Source organism: Dermacentor variabilis, unplaced genomic scaffold, assembly GCF_050947875.1.
Source record: "Dermacentor variabilis isolate Ectoservices unplaced genomic scaffold, ASM5094787v1 scaffold_22, whole genome shotgun sequence".
In the NCBI taxonomy this organism is placed as follows: Eukaryota; Metazoa; Arthropoda; class Arachnida; order Ixodida; family Ixodidae; genus Dermacentor; species Dermacentor variabilis.
The window spans coordinates 955,637-977,252 of NW_027460390.1; the positions used below are offsets into that span (position 1 = coordinate 955,637).

General features: G+C 42.7%; 1 protein-coding gene across 1 annotated transcript in view; it reads left to right on the top strand.

The window, feature by feature from the left end:
- LOC142568594 (uncharacterized) overlaps positions 1 to 21,616 on the top strand; it is a 203,911-nt gene that overhangs the window by 61,890 nt on the left and 120,405 nt on the right. The window contains exons 8-9 of the mRNA XM_075678472.1: positions 9,811 to 9,856; positions 14,552 to 14,622. Of these exons, the coding sequence (XP_075534587.1) occupies positions 9,811 to 9,856; positions 14,552 to 14,622 (117 nt within the window). The remainder of the gene's footprint in view (positions 1 to 9,810; positions 9,857 to 14,551; positions 14,623 to 21,616) is intronic.

Consider the following 21,616-nt stretch of genomic DNA (forward strand, 5'->3'; position numbering starts at 1 on the left):
TACATCGATCGGCAGGTGCAGCGACCACTCGTTGTTCACTTGTCATATTACTAGCCACTCATCGTTGACATCAAATAATGTCAGAACATATCAAAACAGGCAGATCTTGTGCATGTAAGCACTGTTGCATCACTCTGAATCACGCTGATATGGGCAACCACGCACCTTTGAAAACAGCGAGCAGGCGACTGTAGTATGGCAGTGTTATGCTGCCTACTTATCATTCTTCGTATTCTCTTCTTGCACACAATATGTTCCATAATGTGGACATAGATAAGGACTTTGCGTGTGTGATCGTTCATTTAGAGAATGCATAGTTTTTCTCGTGGAAACGCTGATGCCAGTATATGCAGTTGTTTATGCTGCTGCATTGAAGGGGCATACGCTTGCTGCGCATTTGGGATACGAGGCAAACAGTGCACCTTGGAAGCTAAGTAATGAGTCGGCATGACAATAAGTAAAGGTACACCCATCTTCGTAGTCGCATTTAGATTACAGAAGTGCCGGTGAATGCAGTGGGCGGCAGCTTTCCGTTGAAAACGACAACGTATCGATGTCGATACTGCTCCATGTCATTGCTTCTTGCTTTTTGTGTGTGCTCTGTATAAACTGAGGAATGGCTTATTTCAAATCCTAATGGGCAAAACTGAACTACACATGGAGTTTTCTTCATCCTGATTGCTTAATTAGCTTCAGGTTGGTAGCCCAGGTCCGCCAGCAGCAGACGCATGAGCTATGCGACTGTGACATATAGACTTAACCTCGGCTGAACGCGATCGGCATCACCTTAAACTGTGTGTGCAGATGGCAAGGGCTGAAGTTCACGCAGCCGACAACGCAACACCACTTGCCTCCCATCTCTTGCACGTCTACAGAGAATGCAACTTTTTGCAACAGCATCTTCTTACACCATGCATTAGCTCACGATCGTCGACTCTTCGATGCTCTCGTCACTGTCGTCTGCATGATCTCGGCATGCTCTGCATCGAACATTCCTGACGTCATGCACAGTGTGGCCTATAACTGAGGAGGAGGCAAGGTAGGGTGTTTGAGGCAATTAATTAAATTCATTTGTAAAAAATCTGCGCAACTCTCAAACCTGCTTTTTTGAAAACATGACGGAAGTGTTCAGAGGAACGTACCCAGCGAATTTCATCGACATCCGTTGACATAGAAAAATCACCGGAGTTGCCCTTTAAGTGCAGGGAGAAATTGTCCTAATGCATTCTCTTTCTGTTACTTTCTTTTTATAGAAACAAATTAACTAACATTCCAACTATTATGAACAACATTTGTTCACCATGAAGTTAGAAAAATTATCGATGATGCGCCTTGGACAGCTAATTGAATAGCTCACCCTACTAGTGTTATTAGCGCAATTTACGTCACGGCAATTTACGTAATGGGTAGGGGCTGCTCAAAATTCAGCTGAGTGGTGAGCTGCGATTGGCAGCGATGTAAATTTTTAAAACCTTATAATAAATTACAAGCTTTACGCGGAGCACTTAGATGCGTCAATTAATGATCAGAAGGACCTACTCTAACGACTTAGTATGTTTGTACAAAATCGTCAAAATCGTTTCAGGGTCCCTTTAAGGCAGAAGCCTTAAGTAGCTCATTGCAATGGCTCATACCCAAAAAAAGTGGCGTTTAGTCCAGTGAATCCAAAAAATCAGTGATGCAAAAAATGTCATCAGGAATGGCTTATACTCGTGTAAGCAAGCAAAGATGCAGTGTATGAATATCAATGAAGAAATTAAAGAAAGACCGAAAGAATGAATGAAAGAAAGAATAAATAAAAAACGAACAGAGAAAAAAGAAAGGAAGAAAAACTGAAAAAAATAAGAGAGAACGAAAGAACCTTTGGGTAGTGCATTAGGTGCTCTCATGTGTTGTTGAGAAGGTTGACCTACAACGTGATATGTTTACTTCACACTGTGGCTCGTTATGTCTTGCAAGAAGTCTGACACCTCTGATCATATAACTTAATGCATTACCACATGTGCAGCAGGCTTTCGTTTTCACATGTTACAGGAGTGTAACATGTTGCTAAATTTTTCCCAATTAGCCTCTTTTATCGGCACTTGTCACTACCAAGTGCACAGATTAAACGAAAAAGTTTCTCTTCCTGCAGGCATTGTAAGGCATCGTCCATGTTGTAGAGGATAGACATCCTTGCACATTATTCAATCAAGTCGGTGATAATCCGTGCAGAACCGGATGGATCCATCTTTTTTCTTCACCGGCACAGCTAGAGAGGCTCGAGGATTGCTGGATGAATTGGATGATGCCACATTTGAGCATATCGAGCACCTGTTGGTTGATGACATGGCATTCATGGCATTCTGTATTTCACAAGTGCAATGGATGCTGGCACAATGGTACTTCTTGGCCGGTGTTGATGTGGTGAGTAACCATTGACATTTGGCCTAAAGATGGTTGATTGTGGTCAAAAGAGGCATGCAAACAATTTGGAAGATTGATGATTGCTCCTTAATGTACATGTGTCAGCTCGGGATCGACGCCATTGGAAAATACATGCACAGGGGATCGGTGGCAGTGGGAGGGACGTTGGCATAAAATGGAAGTGATGTCTTAAGCTGTCACTAATGGCAGCCGGAACAATGCAGTCAGAAGTTTCCAAGCTCCCCAGACACTTGCTGTGTAGTAGGGACAATGAGCATGCAGAGGGATTGTACCCTTAACTGGCAGCAGAACTATTGCAAGATGTGATAGCAAACAAGAGCAGGAAGTTTTGATGATGCACACAAGCTGCCAATTGCGTAAACAAAACAGATGAGCTAGCGATGGTGTTAGAAAACACAGGCACCAGGGTGGCAGAAAAAGGCGCGATGTTGATGTCAGCAGCAGCAAATACTTTAAGAGAACAGTTGTCTTAGTTAGTAAACACTGCATTGTTAATCTGACTTCGACACGAGCTCAGTTGACAAGAGCTTGATGCATAAAAAAAAAAATGTCATCCCCTGTGCTCTTCAATCTGGCATTGAACACCCTACCAAACATTCTCAGAGAAGTAGAGGGAATTCGACATGCCCTGTTTGCGGATGACTTAACCATATGGACGCTTGGGGGATCGGCGGGAAGACAGCAAGAAACTTTACAGGAGGCAGTAGAGAGAATTGAAAGGTATCTCTGTGCTTGTGGACTATCATGTGCCCCTGAGAAATCGGAACTCCTGATTCTGAAAAAGAGAACAAGAGGGCGGCCCCCACAAGAGACACCAGATCGTGATGTAACACTGAATGAAATCCACATCTGAAAGGTTAATACACTTCGTATCCCTGGATTATTCTTCTAGAAGGATTGAGCGGGGCTTGCCACAGTACGCCGACTTCAAGAAACGATCATGCAGGTTACACACCTGGTGAAGAGGGTCACAAATCGAAGACATGGATTAAAGGAAAAAACACCTTAAAACTCATACAAGCATTGGTCATCAGCAGAATCGCCTACAGTACAGCGTGCTTAGATATGAAGAATAGTTAAAGTGGCAAGTTGAACATACTGATAAGAAAGACATACAAATTGGCAATAGGACTACCACCTACCACATCAATGGAAAAACTGCTGAAACTAGGAGTACATAACACCTGAGAAGAATTGGCGGAGGCTCAGAAGACAAGTGAGAGCCACCATGTTACAAAAAATGCTAAACGAAGAAAGCAACAAGGCAGAAATAAGGTACATGGATGCTGCCAAATACAAGACAGGGGGGTATGTTGCCTGCGTAACCAACAAGCAGAATGAAGAGATAGCAGCTGCATCAGTAGTTGCTAGGGACATTAAGGTAACTGAATAGGTCGCCATAGCTATGGCCATATGGATCTGCGATGGGATGTGCTGGTCATCGTCATCACAGACTCGCAGGCAACCTGTCAACCTGTCGCCATTTTTGGGCAGGAACAATTAGAAAGACCGCACTCAACATCATCAAGAACCAAGACATCCCTGAAACGTACATTGTCTGGACCCTGGAATATGAATCCTTGGTGGGAAACCAAGCGGCTCACCCGCCGCTGGAGAAGATGTACGCCAGTCAACCCCACCAGGACGTCATCTACCATCAGACCAAGACGAAATGATACAAAGGAAATACTACAGCATTCTAAAACATTACAAGAAGAACAAGAGGGAATATCCACCACTACACATCAAGCTTAACAGAGAAGAAACCGTTATACTACGCAGACTACAGATGAGCAATTACCTCCACGGCACTCTACTACAAGCGATGTACCCCTCAACATTTACAAGAGACTGCCAATTCTGCAGTACACCAAACACCCTTTACCACATAATCTGGGAATACAAAAAGAACCCGTGGACAAGGCCTATCCAAGCACCAACAGAAGACCATTGGGAGGCCCAGCTGACAAGCCCAAGACCTGACGACCAGCTACGGCTGGTGAACAGGCCCAGGCTATCAGCACAGGGCTATCTGGAATAGAATGGCCACCCACCTTTGGGCATCAACAGGTTGGTCTCCGAAATAAAGTTTATTTACGCACATCCCAGGATGATGTGAGGAATAGGAAGGGAGGACAAATTCAACTACATGCATAACATCTTGTACGACAACCTGAGCTGTGAATGCTGCCAAAGGTTTGATGAGGTACAAGGTTGCCATATGCAGGGAGTGATAGGGAAGCTAAGTGGTCATGGTCTTCAAATTGTTGTTGAGTTCTTCACTAATGACAGACAGTGGTTCTGGTGTCGACAAGTGTGTGTATGGTGATGCTGTCTACAGACAGTTAAATTTTGTTTGGAGAAAGAGAGAGGTTTTTAAATGTTTGGTTACGACACAGCTCTTGCCTCTGGAGCTTTGACTGTCTGTTTTCCTCTCATGTAGGCCTGGCACAATGAAGTGCTGGGGAAGTACATAGGCAACTGGGAGAAGGAGACCAGTGTGAGTCAAAGGGTCAGTGACTAGGGTATGAGTCTGCAGCTGGAAAAAGAACTTGGTGCGAAAGGTGAACAGTTACACAGTTTGAGGAACCTGCACCTTCACAAAGACGGAGGCTACAGTGGCTACAGTGGCTACAGTGGCTACAGCTGCATGCTAAGTGGCCCCTCAAGATCGCATGAAAAGCATGTGGGTTGGTTGCCAAATGTACAGGTCGACAACAGGAGGTTTGGTGGCTAAGCAAAAGAGGGGAACCGAACATCAAGATGGCGGCGATGTGAAGGAGCCACTGGTCTGGGAGGTGTCAAACAGACAGTGTGTGTGGTCGAGCAGCAGCGGTAGCATAAGTCAACAGTGCAGCAACAGGCAGCTCCAGAGAGGCAGGTGGTAGTGCCTCGGTGACTTGTGTCTGAAAGACAGGATGAAGCGATGGATCCAGGGATGTGAACAGCTCAGGTGTGCGGGCGGCAAGAGAGAACTGACATGCAACATCCTCATAAATTAACTGGTTTATTTTACAAATTTATTTATATACAGCAAGTGGTTTACAGATACAGGAAGTTGGTACAATTACAGTGTCAGCACATTGCAAAAAATAGTATGGTTCATAAAGCAAATGAAAGTAGCAGTAAAAAAACGGTGGTGGGGGGGGGAGAAATAAATAATGCTGAAAACATGAACAGGTCCTTACAATAAGAGTGATAGAAATCAAGCACACTGTGGGCCCAATATCATCGATAAAGCCATGATTCAAGATATATTTCAACTTCGCGAACAAACACATGAGCATTAGCGGAATTCGCAATGGTATTTGGCAGTCTATTCCACAATTCTATTGCTTTGGGAAAGAAAGAATTCTTAAAGGTGCAATAAACGGTTGGATGCATTTGCCGTGGTTGTTTCTACCAGAATGCCGCTACAGTGGCTTCAGGTAGTATTCCTTGTCAATTTTTATGCTTCTGTGATAAATGTTAAAAAATAAACTTCGTTGTAGCAATATTCTGCCAAACAGACAAAATCTGGATGCATGCCTTGGCGCGTAAAGCAGTTACACTGACCTTGACCTGAGTAATTACTGTATAAAAATCTCAGTGCCTTATTTTGTAGCTTTTCGAGCTTTTCGATAAGATGGGCTTGGCTGGGATCTGTAATTACACTTGTATATTCAATAATAGGCCTTACTAAAGTTTTGTGAGCTGTTATTTTCACCTTTGGTGGTGTCAATCCTAACTGTTCAAATGCCTTGGTGCATGCAGTCTCAATGGGCTTGACCCATCTTAGATTCTGTGTAATTGTGACACCCAAATATTTGAGTTGCAGTACTTGTGTTATGTAATAATACCAGATAATTGGTAACTAAACAAGAAAGGTGCTTTTTTTCTGGTTAGCCAGAGGCACTTTGTATTCTTGACGTTTATTGCAATGTGGAAACAAAACACTAGTCAGCATTTTTTTTTGTAATGAATTGAGCCTTTCCTCATCCTTAACGCTGCACACAGGGGTGTAGATCATGCAGTCATCGGCAACTAACTTCAGTGTAACCTGTGGATCTGCACATGGATAAATATTATTAACATAAATAAGAAACAATAAAGGTCCCAAAACCTGATCCCTGTGGGACACCTGATAAAACTTTAAGATGACTAGAATCGACATTGTTTATTGAAACATGCTGCATTCTGTTAGAAAGGTGCACTTCAATTCTTGTGATTATTTTCGGATGAATACCTATTGAATTCAGCTTTTCAATTAATTTGTAATGTGAGACGCACTCAAAAGCCTTCGCAAAATCAACTAAAATTGTGGGGCTTGCAGGCCCTGGCGAAGTCATGCGTAATTTCAAGCAACTGGGTTATAGTTGACAAACCTTTGCAAAATATGTATTGCCAGCTATAAATTAAGTTGTCTTCTAGGTAGCTTATGACTGCTTTTTGATGACGTGTTATAATATTTTGCAGCAAGAACTCATTAAGGATATGGGCCGATAAGTATCTGCCAAAAGTTTGTCGTTGTTTTTGTGAATAAGTATCACTTTTGAGCATAGCCAGTCCTGTGTTCGATACTGTGAAAATGGCATGCAAGAATGGCAAAAATTGTTCTGCATATCTTTTAATAAACTGGTTTGAAATGTTGTCTGGGCCAGCAGTCTTTCTTATGTCATTAAGTAATAGCAAAGTCAAGATGCCCTGTTTTGTTATCTGCACAGTGGGCATTAAAGTATGCAGTGCTGACAAATCAACATTCGTTGTAGGAGATGTTTGAAGAGCATGTGTGTGTTTGTTACTTGGCTAAGGTCCAAAGTAGGAAGGTCCACTGTATCTTGGGCAGCGTGACATGTTGAGGTGTGCTGCTTACTCAGCTTGTCGTAATTCTGGCGAAGTTGAATTACATCGGTGACCATCCAGGGACTTTTGGCGACAAGCACCTAAAATGTGTCATAAATGCCTTTCATTGTGCTTTATTTTGTCCACTTCATCGAGACATAGTTCGACACATTTACAAAGGGAGAGCATGTTTTCAGTATACCTTGCAAACATCTCGTGTTTGAGTTCCCATTCACTTTTGCAGCGTGTACTGTGCACACACACACAGAAGAAATAAGCAAAATGGACGAGTGCTGGACATCAACTGAGTTTATTGTTTTTTTTTTGTGTGAGTGCGTATTTAGTCTGCACTGCAAACATGAATGCAAGCTCCAACAACCAACTGGCCAACCTCATTGCATTGATGCCTTTGATTTGAATTCGACTACATAAACACTGCTCTGCCTGAAGCTGGTGCCTGATGGGATGGCCGAAGACCTTTGTCAAAGTATTCAAGAAAGCTGACCAGATAGTATAAATCCCATATCACTTAAATGTGTGAAAAAAAAAGTATAGCACATTAGAGGGGCATTCTTCTATTGGCAATATTGAATGTTCTATTATTTACTACGAACTGTCAACCTGCAGCGCTGTTCGTAATTGTATTGAGGACCAGTGCCCATATTTTGTAATGCCCTAATTTTTTTAAATACTTATTTATTGGTACCTCAAAGGTCCCAATAGGTCATTACATAAGGGATGGGGACGTTAAAGGTGGGAATGATGATGATATCTTCATTTCATTTTCATTTTCTTACCACATAGCCTGCCAAGTGGCAGGACATGACTTGTGCACTGTGGCAGTGTTAAGTCATGTCCAAGCTAACAGCTATAGGTGAAACAGACAGAAAATGAAATGGAATGTTGGAAATTATGACTCTGTGGGACGACAAGACGTGGAATGATGCGACGGTTCCAATTGTGAGAGCTGTTGTGACTGAGTGCTCGAGGTGGCATAGTGAGCAAGGACTGGGGGTTGACAGCCAGAGCCAGGAACGCAGCTGGAGCCTAGAACGTTGTAGATACGGAAGTGGCTGTCCAGCTGGATGAACCAGATGTCCGGCATGTCGATGTAGAATTCCCAGACACCCTACAACCATGGGATGTCTGCCCGACCACATGAGGCCACGTCACTCTAGTCTTGGTAGAGTCGGTGCGTTGACACTGGCACGACTTGGCTCGGTCATCTGGGTCACCAATTTGTGGCCGGCGGCGCAAAGAGTAGCTGCCGTAGCCATGGCTTATTTATGCCTTCCAGTCATGGTGCAACGGGATGATAGAAGTGGCCAATACTGCTGCTGCCCAGGTCAAGCACACCAGCGTGTTCTCTTCTCACGCTACATGCCTGTGAGCCGTCTTCTTCACTGGCTCTGGAGGTGATAGTTGTGCTGCTACAACTCCAAAGCAGCCCTTCCTGGAGATTGGCTTTTAGAGATGCAGATAGGGTCATCATGGGAAGCCAGGTCATGGAGGGTGGAAGGTATACAAATTTCAGGGAACAGCACCCTATTTTTCCCCTCACTGTGATGACAACAAGCGCTATCATCTTGAAATATTCTCAATACAACTACAACTTTGATGTTTCAGAATGGAATATAAGAATATACCTGTACTAGTGCATTAGGTGCACATTTTTCTTGGTGTCTTCAGTTTAACAAGTCTGTACCATCAGCTTCAATCCAGCTGAGCTGGATTGAAGCAGCATTGCTGTTTTGTGTTCTGAAGAAATTGACCATTGTACAGTCCCTGTTAATCACGTGCAAAGGGCTTTCTGCTAGTGACTGCCTTAAAGGTGCTCTACAGTCAAACATTCATGTGGAATGCAGCTGCATACTAGTATGTGCTTTCTGCAACTCGCACTGAAAATTGCTGCAGTGATTGTCTTGCACATGTTTGAACTTGGTTTTTGTTATGAATGTGTTTTTCGTATAATGATTTAGTGATTCATTTTTGAAAATGTTAACACAACAGCAGGCAGTTGTTCTCATTCTTTTAGAAAGCAAAGACATAATCATCTTAGAATGATGTTTTCTCTCTCTCTCTCTTTTTGAAATTATGGGGTTTTACGTTGCAAAACCACGGTCTGATTATGAGGTCGTAGTGAGGAACTCTAAGTAACTTGGACCACCTGGGGTTCTTTAACGTGTACCTAGGTCTATGTACACAAGTAATTTCGCATTTCACCCCCAGTGCGGCGGCCGTGGCCGGGATTTGATCCCGCGACCTCATGCTTAACAGCCCAATACCATAGCCACTAAGCAACCACAGTGGGCCATGACGTTTCAGTTCATTTGCACAAATGTCAAGAGAAGTTATGTTTTTTTTTTTTGCCTTGTAGTTGGTTCACTTTTATGCTCCTCATGCCAAGCCATAGGCACAATGCATAATGCTTTGATTTAAAGGTAGTCTGTTTTTCTGCTACAGAATGGTAAAATTATAGTTGCTCTTTATGCGCTGTATGTTTTCTTTTTTTAGCTGCGAGTTTGCTGGACTGTTGCTAATCATGCGCTCGTGTCTGTGCAGATGTGCTTGTGGAGTGCCTTGCATCAGCAGATGCCCTCTTTCTTGAGTGAGTATCCTTGAGCTTTGGATCAGGTCGTGTGAGAGTATCATGAAATTTAATGCTTTGTATTCAACTAGTAGCATGTGTGGTCAGGTAGATTCTTGTTAAAGCAGTCTTTTTTTATGCGTTGCATGTGCTTAATTCCAAATTTGTTTTAGCGGCAGTGTTTTGTCAGCAGTGAAATTGGGTGACCTTTACTGCACAAAAGAAAATTTTATGCACCTTTCTTTAGGGTAATATTTTTCATCCTTTTGCGTGTAATTGCACATATGATATGAGTAAAAAAAGTCAGACTACTCGATTAACTCCCTTTCTTCTCATTTACACATTTAATGAAGGCACAGAAGCAAGTAGACATGAGGACGAGTGCTCATCCTCGTGTCTTGTTTCTGCGTCTCCGTTAAACGTTCATGCTTTCCATACCAAATGATGCAACACCAGCTAGCGCAGTCAATTATGCTACTAAGTTATTTTTGTGTTTAGAGGTATTTTGTTGCACTTTCATAATTTGCATGGCTAATAGGTTAGAGTGGCATTCAGAGTACAAAAAAATAAGTGTAAGCATTATCGCATGAGTTCTAAAAGAGTGTGCCCATAGCCGCCTTTCCTTTCCTCGCACTCACAGATGGTTTTATGTAATGTTTCGATTTATTGATTTAAATTGTGGTAAATGAATCGGTCTGCTTGACTTTCATCTAATTAATCAGGATGCTTTTAAGAAAGCCTTTGAGTAGAGTCCTGAAAGTCATTTATTTTTAATCTTTGGGGAAACAGGAAGGAAAAATCTGAGGAGAGGCCCTACCCAGTCTGCGTCTGGGAGAAAACTGTGGAGGAAGTCGCGTGGTTTTTCTCACTGTAGTGGCCATGTTGTCACGGCACAATGGCAGTTTTTGTTATGGTAGTGCGTGCTCATCTGTGTTCTGCTCCGTAGATTTCATACCGTTGTAACTGGGGACATGTTATCTGTGTGCCGAAGTGGCGCAGGGAAGTGAAGGTTGGTGGATGCAGTGAAAGAGTGAACAAGACTTGACAGAGTAATGTACGCCTCTGCGCACATGAAACGGCTGATGGGTGCACATAGTGATCCCGTTCAATGTGCTAGCCGCATGCATACGTGCATACTGTTCGGTACTGCGTGGTGGATACCACAGAACTTTGTTTCCGTGAAGCTTCACTTACCATGAGAAGAATACTCCTCGAAACGCAGTCAGGTATCTAAATGTGTTCTCTTCTGCTGGCCTGCTCATCAGCGTGCGGTGGCTCTTCACATTGCCACGGTGTGCGGCTGCCTGAAATTTGTTCAATAAACCAAAACGATGTCTCAAGCCATGACTGGCATACGTGTTTGTCTTCCTGAACTGCAGATGGGCTAGCCATAGGCGATGTGTCGTGATGTGTGTATGTAAAGTGTGCTGTCAATCATTGCCTGTGCATTCTTGCAGTACAGTGAGAATGCGCAGATTTATTTTCACAAAAGCCGACAAAAGTAGCAGGGACCAGCCTCATGATCTAATTTGCCAAGTTCACTATGAACTTCTTCCAACGCTAGAGCACAACACTCGGATGACACGACTGTGGCAACGGCATCCGTTGATTGGATCGCTACAGCATGCGCACGTCCGCACAGCCTGGTGTGGTTGCATACTGCAAGCAAAACATGTAAACAAGAGGATAGAATTTGCCCTGACAAAATGGTGGAGTAAACCCAATTTCCGGCGTCACGGAGGCTTCGAACAAGAGTGATGTCAGGGCCTCTCCTCAGTTCTTCCTTCCTCCTTGGGCAACACTTTTCCAGATTCTTCAGCCATAATTAACTTCTCGTCCTTGAGCTTCATTTTCAGTCTGTAGAACTTGCTTTTATAGTTGGGAAGCTAGTTCAGGAGATCAAGAGAGCTTGGGAGTGCCAGCTTGCATGAAAGTTAGGAACATTTTAATAAGTGCTAAAGGTTTCAGCACATTGTTACAGTGCTTTTTGTTTTTTAATGGGCTGCGGGGGTGACAATTTGAAATGTTTCTCTTGCACTTGCCGTTGGAGCCACATGGTGCTACAGTAAAAAATATCATTTTTATCTGGCCCTGTAAGGATAAGTTGCTGACGTATTAACCACCTGAAATGCAACTTTTAAAGCAAGTTTTTGGCACATGAGATTATTATTATTATTTTTTTTTACACCTTGAGAGCCAGCCTCTATGTTTATATTTTTGTTCAAATGAGACACATTTTTTTTGCTGCAATTCAGAAAAGAAATATTGTGTGGTACCTGCCACATTGTGTCTTCAGTATTTTACCTTGCGTATTTGTTCACAAGTCAGTACCAGCCATGTCATCATGTTCACAGCTTTCATCCAAGCAGACTTGTAGTGTTAAACATTATGGATAGCCAGCTGTGCATGGAACGGAGGCTGCCAGGGTTTAAGCTAGTTCCCACAGGTGCATGTTGGTCTCCAGCTTGACATTTATGTGGTGCAGCCGGGAGTGGCCTTTGATACAGCATCCAATGTGGCGCATATTCACATTTTCGCGAATAAGCATTTGTGAAGTCTGGCGCTAATCTGCTGTCTGTGCATAAGTGCCCCTGCAGCATGTCAGCTTACACTGAAAAGTGATGTCTTGTAACTCGATTTGAACATCTTGGTGTAGTTGTGCATCTTGAGTAATAGGACACACTGTTAAAATAAACGCTACACAAGAACACTCAAGACTGCAGGGAAGGGTGAGGTTGTGGTGTCTCTGTGTCCTTGTGTTGACTTCCACTGTGCTTCGCGATAAGCAGCAGCCATTTGCATGTGATATTCAAGTGAATGCAACAAGCGACATGACAGGCAGACGCTGTTGTCACGGCGTGGAGCAACTGCATAGACATGACATTGTGAAAAGTCGCAACAAAGTAACATTGTTGTCCAAATAAATACAATTGTGCAGCTGTAAAGAAAGCAAAAACGTACCACGAAGCCAATGTTTTAACCGAGGTGTATGAGGCCTAGCTTTAGTATGCTGTCATTACCAGTGGAAATCCGTTCCACGTGGCCACCATAAAATGCCGGGGCACCATCTAGTGAGCAATGCTCAAAACACTTTCGTGGCTCTCTGTGACGTCTCAGGCCTAATGGTATCAAAACAACTGATCTCAATAATACCAACAAGACAATGCCAATACTCTATCCTCAGCTTGAGATGAGACAAAGTGATGGCTAACTTTATTAATTCTTTTTTAATGTCTTGACAGAGAGCGAGTTGGGAGAGCAAATTCAAATCGAGGTGGGCAGACTGGTTACTGCCACGTTGTTGTGAAATCACGCCGTCTCCACTGGAAGTAGCCATGCAAGCTTTCACGTGACAAGTGAAATTTTCTGGCCAGTTGAAAAACAAGGGGCACGGCAAGAAACGTAGATGGATTCCTGTCGCTTGTCGCCGTCACTCGTTGCCATCACTCGGAAATCACATGCATATCATTGCGCCTTTACCGATGGTGCCTCAGAGTGTGCTCATTTCTCAAGTATGTGTTCAAAGTGTATTACGAGCCAGCCTTTTTCCTGGGTGTGAACAGCATTTGTATGATCATGCTGGCCTCCCTTTGAGAGAAAATCCAGCAAAAGGTAATGCATGCACTTAAACTGGTGAAGGGGCATGGTGCCTTGTGACCACATTTTTGGTGTTCTCTTGTACGTTTACCTAATATTTAAACTTTCAAAAATGGTTATGTCTCACTTGACATCCTCAGCTCAAAAAAAAGGACACCCTTTCACACAGTAACACTGTGAGGAACTCATCTGACAATTCCACCACATCAGTGATGCTGCCTCTGATGAAAAAAAGCAAGAAAAATCATGGTAATAAAGGGGCTCTATACTAGTAACAACTGTGTGGAGCCAACAGACGATAAAGTCATGGGAAGCATAGTGAAAAGAACTGTTGCTACCTGAAAATGGAGAATAGAATGTGAATGAAGGTTAAATTTATAATCTCGCCCATTTCTAATACAAGAAAGAGTAAATAAAATAGATTACAAAGACAACTTGTCGCTGGTTGGTGCTAAGCCCCACAACCTGATTGCAACTTCTGCTATGCTTTGCCAACCAAGCTATGGCAACCAGCTATTCCTCCATCTTCTCTCTTGGGCATTTATGTAGGAAACATAGCCCTGGGAATGTTTAGCCAGCACCAGTCACTGTCATGGTGACAAGTGGCCAACCTTCCGGCTGCAGTCATCACATAATTTGTGATTTTAGAAGCATGCAACTGGCCAATAAATTGTTCTGCACTGTGTGAAAACATCAAGGCTGCCACAGTTTACACCTTCACAAAACAATGATCAAAAAGAATAATGCGAACTGAGGGACTCGCACAGGTAAACAAGTTGTCTAACGCTTTCATTTTTCTGATCTTCTATGAAAAGTATGAAGCTTATGAGAAGTTTAAGACCCATGCATATATAATTCTATGGTGTCAATTATAAAGAACTGTCAATTTTTCTTATACTTTCTTTGGTATCAATAACGGTTGGCTTTGTATGGCTGTTACTACTGAGAAAAAGGTACATTGGTTCAGTTTGTAGTGCAGTCAAAAGTATGAAGGACATGTAGCAAACATAAGCGGCTACAGAAAGCAGACCTATAGGACTCTCAGTGCGTGGTGCTTCTATATGACGTGTGCGTAGTTTGTGTGCTCACGTCCTTCTTGTACCCCCTTTTTCCTAACAGGTCTCTGGTGAAATGCCTCTGCTGCTTCAGCCAGTGTCCTGTGTTTTATGAGAACATCCTTGTTGCCTATGGTGAGCATTTGAGACCTGTCTAATCGGTTTCTTATAGTGAATGTTATTGTCTGTAACCATGGCAAAACATTTGTGGCTGCTGATATAAAATTTCTTTTAATTATTCATTTCCTAAGATTAATTACAACTGCTGAAGATCAGTGCTCTGTCAGCTGCTGTACACTCTCATGCCTTGAATGGTGGCTTTGTTGATCGATGGCTTTGATAAATAAATGTGTATTGCAACTTCTTGCTCTCTTTGTTGTTTTGCCTCTAAGATAAGCATTTTAATTTGCTGGACATGTGTCGAGCATCTACCAGTGATCTTAAAATAATAATTACTCCAGAAATCTTGATAAGCACTATTACCATATAATTTCACATATTGCTCAACTATTTGAGCTGACACTCATGACACGAGTGGTGCTGTACATCTTGGAGGCAATTGCCATTTTTAACTGAAATGCAACGAGTGCCAGTCTCCAAAATGGAGCCCGTGCTATGCATTATTTGTTGCTTGTAATGCACACTGCAGCTTTGAGAAAGCAGACATAGGTACTAGGGCAATCACACAGAGCATGATAAGCAAGTATTTATTTCTTCTATGTGATTTCTTAGTTATACACATAAAAAAGTGCAACCATGACCCTCTTCTACTTGTCTGCGAGATGATTGTAAAGAGAGGGCCAAGTTTGGGAATTGAAGGTGGCTGAGAAATAAGACTAGATATGTACTATAATATATTCCATAGGTGGAATTTTTACAATAACTTTTTGTTAATTGGGTACCTTACAAAATCTTATCCTATGAAGTGTTTCTGTGCTAAAAAATAATGCAGTTAAACATATGCAGCTTAATTGGAAAAACGCTAGTCGCAACAAAGTTTTTGAACTTTCCAGAATGTCACTGCTTTGTGCAACAATTAGCAGGCACACCAATAATTTTCAAACCTTGGCTTGTATCTAGGTATGCTAGCTGTAATCTCTCTGCCTGTTTTTCGATGAGTCTGTCCCGGAAACAAAAAAGCAAGCTGTCTGATTTGAATTTCCAAAGTGTCTGTTTCTGAGCAGAAATAAGTTATTCTGGTAATGCTGGACTTTTTGCTTGTTCTGCTAGAATATGCGACTTGGTTGGAAATTGCAAATAATCAGTTACTTTCTTCAGTAATTAGTACTATGCTGAGATGCATATCTGTCAGGGTAACTAGTGCTCTGCTCAGTTACTTGCTTGCTTGATGCTCAGTAATTTGATTACCTTTTCGCATATCTGCCACATCAAATTTTTTGGGGGATCTCTACTCTGGTCTGTCATATATGTATGTATACATATAAAAAAAAATCAATTCAGTCAGGCTCACTTACAAAGATTCCACCTAAAGTGAACTTTCAGTTAATACGAACAGTTTATCTATACCCAAAAGTTTTGCACGCAGCCTATGGAAGAGCTGCCCACACATAACGACCCGATTGCCTGCTCAGTTTAGTTACAGTGAACATAATGAACTGCGATGTGGTTGCGTCTTGCGGAAGGCTGTGCTATGCATTATTTATTGCTTGTAATTGCGGTACGGCGCATGCCACACGATGCAGCCAATCAACTGCAGTGTCCCATTTCTATCTTTACTTTTTTCCTTTGTGTTTGGTGGATTTGCTGTTACCATAGTTGCATTACGGACGTAATGTTTGCGAGAATCACTTTACAGAGAGTGATATACAGAGAAAGTAGTACTATGGCAAGCTTGGAGGCCAAGTAGGGCAAAAAGACGTGTACAGTTTAACGGAATGTCCTGTCACCTTCAACGTTTGCCTAGAGTCTGCGGACAGACATTCTTTCATCATTGCTTCAAACTGAGTGCAAGCGCTGGTACCAATGATGTTGCAGATCCTGAACGTATATGCACAGATTGGACTATAGACATTTTATTCATCATCCCATAAGGGCTTGTTAAAGAAGTTAATGAGAGAACAAGATAAATTGTCTTGTCCGTGATGTATGATGTCTGCAAAAGGTTGTGGGAGGCACCAAATATATCTGCTTTTTCAAGCTAAAGCGTCGCTGTAAGATATTGTTGCAAAACATTAAACGCACTCTAATAGGTATGACATTTTGCTATATAAAAAAAAAAAATGTGGTCATTTGTTGTTTTGCAATTGTAATAAGAAAGCATTTTACTTTGACTCAAGAGCGGTGAGCACCGGAACAGCCTTGAATCATTGCGCACTACCTGCAGCCCATCCCTGCCACCATAAACTCCGCACAATAGATGGCACGTAAGCGCCATGCCCTGCGCTGTTACTTTATTGAGACACAGGGGAGAGTGCTGCTTTGTCTCATGAAAAATTGTTGCACTGTGAGCTGAGTATAGGCCTCGAAGGCCACCACTGAAGAGACTGGCACTGCTATTACAATGACATAGGAAGTCACACCACATGACTTGCATTCGTGCCCTTGCTGCAGCCAACGCAGCTTGCTGGCTTGGCAACTGAAGCCTTGGTTGTAGGGTTGAGGATTATAGGTTTCATTCCCAAGGCAGAAATTTAGTTGCCACTTTTACAGCATGGCTCGCTGCTCGGTGCTGTATTGCTGGACATATTCGACCGAGCCCGCTGCGAGTTTTCATGCGCACCCCAAAATAAAGCGGCAGCTTGGCTAATAAAGTAATTGAAAACAAAATAATATGGTGATCGTAAGAGTTGAGCAAGCTATGTTCACAGTGCTTATAGCGGGCTCGCTTGATATGACATTGTTTAAAATACCCTGCACAGAGATGCATGCGACTTGCATGCTTGCACATGGCAGAAACATGCATTGAGGAGACGAAAATATAAGTGGTCGAGGTTTAATGTATTATATTAGGCCAGTGACAAATTATCCCGCGGTAATTCTAGTGACAGTGGCAAGCCACACTCCCCATGACAAATGCTGTGAACAGCACTGTCATTGTGGCAAAAGTGCGTATAACTGCTTTTATGACAGATTTTGCTAACTGAATAACTGATATGAAAGCATCAAGAATTTGCTCACTAAAAGCCTTTGCGGCACTATGCACAAGACTGCAATGTACGCTAAGTTGTTTTTCAGCCAAGATGCCATAGATACAATGCTTAAAGAGCTCCTTACCAGGCCATATAACAAATTTTGGTTACACACTGGAGCGGGGAGATAATTTATTAGAAAGGCAGAGAGGTCAGCCTGAGCTAGCATGCTCTGGCCTGCTACTCTGCACAAGGGAAGCAAAATAAAGGGACAAAAAAGTGTTTTGAAAGATGGTGATGAGGACAGGAAGAATAGATGCACATTTACAATAACACAGTAGTTTCTGTAAAGCCTTGCATCTAGTCTGGTGATCTTCAAGTATTCCAGAGCAGCCCTTGTAGTTATTGTTGCTACTGTACGGTCATACATTGCAGACATAATATGCTGGAAGTTGTTATGTGCCCTCTAGGGAGAGTTCTACTGGAAGAATTTTTCAAATTGGTTCATTATTTGCGGAGATACAAATATTTTAACAAACCCATGATTTCAGGAGGCTAGCTTCACTGCCAACATCGGCACTTTCCCCACTTGCGTCATCTAGCTTCTGCAAGTGAAATTCCTTTCCTGCGTTCTCTTATACATGAGCCAGAGGATTGGGTTACGTACACGCCATGGTCCCCATTTTTAAAATTTTGTTTCTCACATTCTTGCTGCGTGGCGCACTTCCGGTGACGGTTTTGCGCACGAGCCCATGAGCCCACGAGCGGTTCCATTTGTTTCATTTTGCTCTGTGCATGATCTTGCAAGCTGTGCACGAGAACACCTCCGGTATTGTCTGGCTGCTTCTGCGAAATGAGTCCCTCATTGTGCACATGTTTGGAGAGGCTGGCCCGGCTTATGGACCCCTACCGCAATACACTGCATCGTTGCACCGCTGGAATCGTCGTCATACTAGTAGTATGATAAGTCAGTGCCACATGAACACTGAGGTAGATGCGAGCAGATGAAAGAACATGACCGTGCACTGGAACATGGTAGAGAAGGACATGGTTTCATTCTCTGTGCACATGACTGCACGATATGGGAACAAGCCGACGAAACGGAAGTACATCTCTCTTGCTACGGTACGAAGTAAGAAGTAAAACAAGGACATGCAGACATACGGTTTATATGTTTTATTATTTCTCTAAAATTTAATTCGACTATTCAAGCAACAGATCAAACAAATTACTGATGTTGCCTTGAATGATTCTCGAATTGATGTGTCACTGTGAGTGATGTCACAGCACTGCCATTTACGTAGGGGCATTTGTGCGACTGACGTTGACACTCCGGCTGGGAGTGCTGCGCCCCCGAGACGAAGGGCACACGGAATTTGGTTTGGGATTTCAGCTGTTTTCGGGGTGGGTCGCATGTAATATGTTCCAGGCACGATCGTTAACGTGCATTGTATGCACTCGCTTGTCAGCTCAAAATGGCCAGACCTGGTGAGGAGCCCTTTAAAAAATGCAAATACTCGGAATTAATTGTGACTAACCCACTGGAGATGCTGAACAATTTGCAGCCGGTATCACATGATGTTGCCTTCTGCTTCACGGAAAGATTCTAGCAGATGGTGCCATGGGATGACCTTGAGGCTAGTAGATGGCTGTATGTTGTAGCAGTGACTTAAGTGCTGTTTTTTAAAGTGAAGCTTTCTTGGCCTCTTTCCCCCCCACCTGCCGCTTCGGTGTCTGTTTCTAACCATTATCAACTTGCTGCGAGCACACTCCAATTGGACCACACATCCTATATCCTTTCCGCAACCTAAACTTTGATAAATATTAATCAGCTCCAGTCCTCCGTGGTGCTTGAATAAAGGTTGTGTGCCACATGTGTTCTTAGTTTACTTACCTGATTTATAATGCAGCCGCATAGTAGCAAGCAATTCAGACGCATGGAAATCGTCACCATGGGGTCTTTCAGCAGTAGCATTTCTCAAATAACTAAATAAAGTACTCTAAGCTGCTAACCAATCAGAAAGTGTCAATTCGTGTCATTAACAGTGTTTCTAATTTAGTGTTTTTTTTTTCACTGCCTAGTAGGAATTTTTTTCTTGCTGTCGGTGTTTTTATTTAGCAGATCTCATCTAATGATGGGCTTCTTTTTCAGTGGTATTTTTTGTTTTAAATTCATGCTTCATGTGTTGGAAACATGTAGCTTATCCACACCCTTTTGGAAGGTAGAGGGAATTAGCATGTTCATCCTCAACAGTGTCCTTCGAATTTCTTCCATGTCCCCATGCCTCTTCTGAACTATATAGCTCTAGCAGTTTTGGCAGTTCTTAGTAGTTTCACTCTTTGCCATTTTCACTGATGCACTCTAGAGGACTTGTGAAATAGCTCCGGTGAAATACAGCCGAAAAATTCATGAAAGAATGGTTACTAGCAGTCTGCACTTCAAGACTGGTTGATGGAAGTTGCAGGTGACGCCAGACAGGTCAAGTGCTGCTATTGCAAAGCACAACTTGCTGAAACCATATCCGCTCTTCACAGTTGCTCAAAAAAAAAAAAAAAAGCTTAACCCTTTCGCTTCTGCCCGTTTGGCACTCCGCTGTGCCTGCTGTTCCACAGTGAATTCCAGCTTCATTCAGCATGTTCTGCACTTAAGCAAATAGCTCTAAGATCTGTTACAGACATCACATTTACAAAACGGCTAGTTTGTTTTGTTTACAAAAGGCGTCCACATAAGATGCACTAAAAAAGTATAAAGTGAGTATAAAACATTTTAAAGCGTATAGGGAAGTGGAGTGCAGCTTTATGTTTGTTTCTTTTTGCACTCGGAAGGCATTTTGGACTTCTTGACTTGACCCTTGAAAACTAAACACAGCCGCAGAGGTTTCTGCTGCACAGTATTTGGTGGTATGGGCTGAAAAAGAAAAAAGATAAAAGTAAGAACCCACTCGGAAGCCTGTACGCTTTCTTTCTTTGGCCTGGTACCCTGGCTGCAATGGCTACAACAGAGTGCAGTCTGGCGAGTGGGAAGTTTTCCATAGTTTTGCTATCAACTCCTGCTGAAAGTATGTCTACCTTTTAGTGAAACACAAAACAACCAGAAAATAGCCTGTAGTGTGCTACCATGTACAAAAAACGTGTCAGAATATCCGCTTGAAAGGTGGCAGATATTCTGCACTTTGGCCTTTTCTGACCTGGCCGGCTCAGGGCCTGCCGTGGAAGTGAATGGGGTAATATTGATAATTTATATATATTATTCCAGTATGGGGGGGGGGACGAAAAGAAGCACTTTTTTTGTTCACTGTCATTTTTTTTTCAGCTCTTTTACGTAGATGCAATAAAAAAAATATATTGAATGTGATTCAGATTGTTGTCTGCATTTAGCAGGTTTTTTAGTGGATTTTGGGTGCTTGTATCAAATGTTTTAGCGTTTTCTGGGGTCTGAACTCCCATGCTTTTTTAAATTTTAGTTGGCAGTGCTGGTCATCAGACATAAATAAAGAGCCTGTCAGACCCTTTCTCTCAGTTGTCAATGACACAGAAGATGCAGACCACGGTGGAAGAACAGATAAGATGTCTGAATGGCGCCGTCTGTCTGCAGAGCAAGCTGACTGCAACTCTGTTCAGGCTTCATCCCTTTGCTTGCAGGAACACTGCATTGTTGGGGGGGGGGGGGGGGGGGAGGGGAGGATCATCATTTTCCCGTCCTCTGCTACCCCAGCCTGTCACGCGAAAAGTATAATTCCTTGTATCTGCACCAAAATGCGTAATTTACAAAGACATGTAATCATTATAATAGTGTAAATGTAGATGATTGGTCGCTTTATAGCGATCAGGAACAATTAACTCCCCTCCCCCCCGAGAATAAAATAAAATTGATCAAAACTAATACTCGTAGGGATACTAGGGCTCCATAGAAAATGCATGAGGAAGCTTATAGTGGGGGTCACCATCATCATCATCATCAGCCTGGTTACGCCCACTGCAGGGCAAAGGCCTCTCTCATACTTCTCCAACAACCCCGGTCATGTACTAATTGTGGCCAT